At 38.7% G+C, this 6,000-nt stretch overlaps 1 protein-coding gene across 4 annotated transcripts in view; it reads left to right on the forward strand.

Moving 5' to 3' along the window:
• The window catches only part of ARP9 (actin-related protein 9), a 173,663-nt gene extending 169,217 nt beyond the window's left edge, over positions 1 to 4,446 (forward strand). For all 4 annotated transcript variants that reach the window (XM_087691493.1, XM_087691495.1, XM_087691496.1 and 1 more), the window contains exons 19-20: positions 3,526 to 3,576; positions 3,678 to 4,446. In XM_087691493.1, the coding sequence (XP_087547619.1) occupies positions 3,526 to 3,576; positions 3,678 to 3,821 (195 nt within the window). In that variant the 3' untranslated portion in view covers positions 3,822 to 4,446. The remainder of the gene's footprint in view (positions 1 to 3,525; positions 3,577 to 3,677) is intronic.
• The last annotated feature ends 1,554 nt before the right edge of the window (positions 4,447 to 6,000 follow it).

Raw genomic sequence — 6,000 nt, forward strand, 5'->3', positions numbered from 1 at the left:
CAGGGATCATATCCAACGCAAGGGCCTTTCAGTTCCAAAAATCCCTCCAATAGGTCCATCAATCCCTCCAAGACCAGGGCTCATTCCAAACTCAAGGGCCTTTCAATTCCAAAAATCCCTCCGATAGATCTATAAATCCCTCCAGCACCAGGGATCATATCCATCGCAAGGGCCTTTTAGTTCCAAAAATCCCTCCAATAGATCCATAAATCCCTCAATAGGAGTGTAAGCAACTTGTATTCAACATAGCAAAAACATATTTCAATTCAGCCTTGAAATCTACAATTTTATGCTATTTTGATCTAGTGACCAATATATCATCTACATATAGAATGATAACCAGCAAATCCCCCCCTTCATTCTTAATGTAGAGAGTGGATGTAGTTGGACTATTTGTGAAGCCAATGTTGGCCAAATAAGCATCAATCTTCTTCTACCATGCACGAGGGCCTTGTTTTAGCCCATAAAGTGCTTTATGAACCATGTGCTCTTTGCCTTTCACCACAAAGCCTAGAGGTTGTGGCATATAAACATCCTCATGTAGGTCACCATTCAAGAATGTTGTCTTGATGTCCAACTGATATACTTCAAATACATCACCCGAGTCATAGCTCGCTGGCATTTCAAATTGATGATGCAAAAAGGCTACATTTTGAGCAAAAATTACATCTCTATTGACAAACACTTTCTTTGTGCATGGATTATACAAGCAATAGCCTTTGCTTTTCGACCTATAGCCAATAGAAATGCATTTTAAGGCCTTGTCATTGAGCTTGCTACGAAGCTCCTTCAACACATGTGCATAGGCTATGCATCGAAACACTGGAAAGTAGTCAACCTTTGGTTTCTTTCCATGCCAAGCCTCAAAAGGTGTGATAGTCTTTAGTGCCTTTGTCGGTACAATATTTAAGACATGATTAGCATAGTGAAGTCTCTCTAGCCAAAACTTATGTGGCAAACCTTTGTGCTTAAGCATGCATCTAGTCATTTCCATGAGGGTTTAATTCTTTCTTTCAGCAATGCCATTTTGCTAAGGGGTCATTTTCACAATGGCTTGAGCATGATACTTGTTTCTAGTAGAAATGTCTCAAAAGCGCGAGAGATATTCCCCCACTCTATCCATGCGAAGTATCTGCACTTTCAAACCAATTTTTGCTTCAAGCTTAGCAACCAAATATTTAAAGTACATGGATACATCAAATCTTGCTTTCAACCTGTACAACCAAGTATATTGCGAGTAGTCATCTATAAAAGTGACAAAATAGAGATGACCTCTAACTACTCACGTCCTCATGGGACCACACACATCAAAGTGTATCAGTTGCAATTTTACAACATGCACAGCACCATCCTTTTTGAAAGCAGACCGATGTATTTTACCCAAGATACATCCTTCACATGCATGAGGAGGTGGAGTCTCCATAGAAGGTAAGATATCCACCATCTAACAATGTTGAAATGCATTAGATTGCAAAAACTTATATGATCGAATGGGGCATGCCAGAGCTCTGCATTTTGCATAGTGGGCATAAGAGTGCTAATTGCCAAAGCATCATGAGAGGTTCTTTCATATGTATCCAACAAGAAAAGTCCCTTAAATAAGATGTTTGACAATTAAAGAGCGTAATCAAGCTCTATGTCTTTGACAATACACTTGTCATCCTCAAAGATGATGTCCTGCTTATTGAAAGTTGAAATGGACAAGAGATTCTTTGTGATACTAGGCACAAACAAGACATCTAGAAGCATAAAATTTGAGCCATTTGCTGCAATAATCAGCACTGAACCAATTACAAACAGCATAACTATTGTTATTAGCACATGTAACATGCTTCCTTCTTGCAAGGGCTGAATGCAAAGATGTGAACAAACACTTCCATGAAGCGATATGCTTGGATGTCCCACTATCAAAATACCCAGTATGCTGCGTTTCAGCAGCATTAAATGCAAAATCGGCCATGGAAGTGTCATAACTGCATGTCAAGAATGCATAGTCCTCATCTATAAAATTGGTTGTAGCATTGTCATCCCAAGACCAAATGGCAGATGTCCCCTCCATAGCCTGGAAAATGCACTAGTTATGAAGGAGAGAGAAATGATAGAGTGAGCAATAGACAATGTGAGCTGAAAATGATAGTGTACTTGTTGAACTAGGGAGTGATAGAATAAAAGTATATCTTGAGGTCTAAGGTACGCCTAAACCCTAACTCAACTTAAGTCAACTAACTCTAGTACTAACTCTAAATGTGGTGACACAAGTTAATTGTGTTTACACTGCAAACTAACTAGAACATTGGGCACTACTCATGAAATTGGCAAACTCTAGTAGGTTTCTCATTCCACTTGCCATACTTGGATACACTGGTCCTTGCATGCCATGGATAGGTGGTTGTATACCACATACATTTGGTCTTTCCGTCCCCAAGGCTAGAGCATTACCATCCATTGCTTGGAAAACCAACCCAGTACCAAAGTACCCCAGGTGACCCACATTAGCATGCATTCCTTGCTGTCCCAAAAGTATTGTATTGGCACACTTCCAAGTTGGCCTTGTATATGCATCAATTGGCCCACTGGCATTGCTACATCTTACTATTTGGAAGTTCTTGAAGACAATTTTTTGTTTTTGCCTTTGTTGTGCTGTGGGGAGTTCAAAAAGTGCATAAACTAAAGGTCATTCTAATTGCACAAACATTTGAGTCCTCAGCTCATGCTTAAATTGATGATCAAGTTCCTCTTTCTCTTGTTCACCATCAGCTTTAAGAGGCCTAAAAGGAACCCCTTCTTGGTGTAAACCAACATTAACCACTTACTACCCATACCGAGTGCCTTGTCTAGTATCAATGGCAGCCTTCTAATTGCATTTTTCAGCAATTTTGAGCCCAATCCGATTGTTTGGAATATTAATAATGAGAATTAATTTAATTATTAAGTTTTGCTCATAAGAATAATTGTATCAACCAACCAATAAATTGGCTAGGCCAATTTGTTATCCAAGTATTCTTGAGCTTTTACTATCCCCTTGAATTGGAATTAATTGATCAAAGCCTAGTTCCTATGTCACCCACTCACATTAATGGCTAATAAAATGATCTAGATCAACATTTGTCACGAGGCACCCACCTAGTACCTGACTAACATAACTTTTTACAACTTCATCCTTTGACACCCACTCTTTTCTTAGAATCCTTGGCTTGTCATTGTGACTAAATTGTCTTGGGCAACACAAGTGCACCTCACATTTGTTGATTTGATTAATAACTAAATCAAATGCTAATTAAAGCGTCAAAAATTCAGGTCCCCATGACAGTCTGAATGGCACTAGTTATTTACCACAAAACTGATGCAGTGCAGTTCATGTAGGATCTCAAATATGCAAGACTCTTTGACTTGACTCACACTTGTGTAATGAAAGGGAAGATGACGGTGGGATGCAAACAAGTATAGATGGATCACGGTGTTAACCTGGAAGGATCGAGTGCATTAACTTCTAACCTAGGGAATGATTGACGACGTATGTTTCAGGTACTGCCTCCGCGGATTGAAACCAGTATGGTCGCTTGGAAAGGAGGCGCGGTAAACGTTCTGCAAACCCTTTTCTTCTCTGTTTCCTGGCTCCAGGGACTGCAGGAAGTTTCATATTCTGGATTTCGATAATTGAGAGTTTTTGTCAACAGATATTGGGAATTTTGGACTTCACACGGGACACATGGGTGCAACGCGAGGACTGGGTAGAAGGGGGGATACGTGTTGGCGGAGGAAGGAAATACAAGGATTCATTTTTCCTACAGACTCACACGTTTTGGTATACCAGCTCTTGAAGGAAGAGGCTTTGGCTCACATTCCTTCACTGTTGTGGCTACCATCCAACACTCTCCAAGGTTGTGAAGAATGTAGAGATAATAGTACATGCTTGCCTTTGTATGTTTTGCTTGGGCTGTTGCATGTGGTGGCAACCTAGACCCTGAAGCAGCCGACCAGCCAATGTGGACGATCCTGTCCCAACCTATGTGATGAAGAAGCCGAGCAGTTTTCATGGTCTTATGCAATAGAAGGAAGATTTGTGCTCAGTATTTCATATGTTTGGGCGGATTAAGCTTTAGACAATGGAGGCTGAGTTTAGAGCCATGTTGCACAAGGTACGTTAAACGAGTTCAGTGGGGATCTCCCAAGTTTTGGTGTAATGATTGTGGCCGGATTGATCATCTCATTGATGCCACACATAGTAATTCACCACATTGAGGGTATATGTAACACATTGAGAATATGCACAATGTCTCTTTGACACTTTAAAAACAAGGGTGCACTATCGCATGCAAGAGCTTTGCCCTTTTGAGAGAGAGAGAGAGAGAGAGAGAGAGAGAGAGGATCCCCTTTTGAAATTTTATGTAATGTTTAGTGAAGTAATGTAAACCTCTCAAATGAATGATTCACAAGCTTGGACAAGCAATCAAGTAGCACATGGGTGTAACCATGTGGGTGTAACCATGTGCATTATGTTTCTGAGGTCCTTGTTAAAACCATTGCATATTCAATTTTCACACGCTTGTTTTATCCAGCCTAATGATTGTTCTAGGTGAGTAGTACTCGTGATATGTAATTGAATGGACATAAAACCAAATTGTGCTTATCTTGGAGAATAAGCTTTGCAGTTAAGCTAGTTACTCCATAGCTCAATTAGCAATCATGTAACTTGATCAAGTTTTTCCTTTTTGTTGTGCTTGTCCAATGCCTCAATTTTTTGGAGGCTACTCAATTCTATCCATTATATTTTGTTTTGTTCTTCATTGGTCAACAGTTGATCTCCATATTTGCAAGCATGTATATTTATGATGGTTATAGATGATAGTTATGATGTCTCGATCAAAGCCAACATACATCAGAATGAAACTATTAAAAGATGATTAAGATAGTAGTTTACTTGACATAACTAAAATGTAGGTTGTGTGCTACATTTAGAGGAATGGATTTCATACTCATTGCATAGGCCGTTGGTAAGATTTTACTTTTGTACCTTGTAAAAGATGTGCATTATTTTGTAGATATGACCAAGGTTACTTCAATGATAATAGAGAGAACGTTCACTTATGCGAATGCTGTATCCCATATAATATAGATAGTATAGAATGGATTCTCCAATCATTTATAAACAGAGTATGTGCCTTACCTTCACAAGGTGGAGGTATGTGTTATTGGATATGGCAACATGAAGACTATAGTAAGAGGGAAAGAAATGACAAGGATATGCAAAGATAAATGTTGAAGGAAGACGCCACCTATCAAACATAGCATCTATTGAATGTGGCAATTCAAGTGTCAACTTGGAGTTGAGAAATAACCTATCAAAGTTTTTGAATAAATTTTAGGCTTTGCACTGCAAAAATGGAAATCCACAAATTTAAGTGTATGTTATTGCAATTTTGAGAGAAAAAACCCATGGGCATGTGAATACCTATGTGCATTCTCAATGGACATTAGGATTGGTGGAATAGGAAAAGCACTAAAGCTCAAATATTATGCACTAAAAGTTCAAATTAAATAAAAAGAATATATTCTTGTGTACAACCTTTGTAATGTGTCTCACTCCTCTTGCTTATTCTCTTTACACACACACACACTGTGTGTGTGTGTGTGTTATAGGAATCCATCCGTCATTCATGAACTATCATTCTCTCTTGTTTGTGGGGGAGCTTTGTAGGAGAATTGAGCACTTAGAGCACACAAGTATCATTGGAGGTCATGTTGAGATTGGATCTTCATCTAATTACTCTTCAACAAATAGACTTCAATAATAAAAGAAAGTGCATCTATGATATTTCTGTCATGCACTTAGGTTATCTTCTTTTAGATTATGTTAAAACTTGATGCACTAAGGGGGATCTTATCATTCACACAAGGAGGAATAAGTTGGAGGAGAAAAGAAGGAAAAGGGATAATGATTTGAAAGATGAGAAACAAAAAGTGATTTATAAAGTGCAAGAAAGGAGATTAGATTATGGT

Source organism: Lygodium microphyllum, chromosome 13, assembly GCF_053477565.2.
Source record: "Lygodium microphyllum isolate KBCC chromosome 13, Lygodium_microphyllum_v1.1.10, whole genome shotgun sequence".
Lineage (NCBI taxonomy): Eukaryota > Viridiplantae > Streptophyta > Polypodiopsida > Schizaeales > Lygodiaceae > Lygodium > Lygodium microphyllum.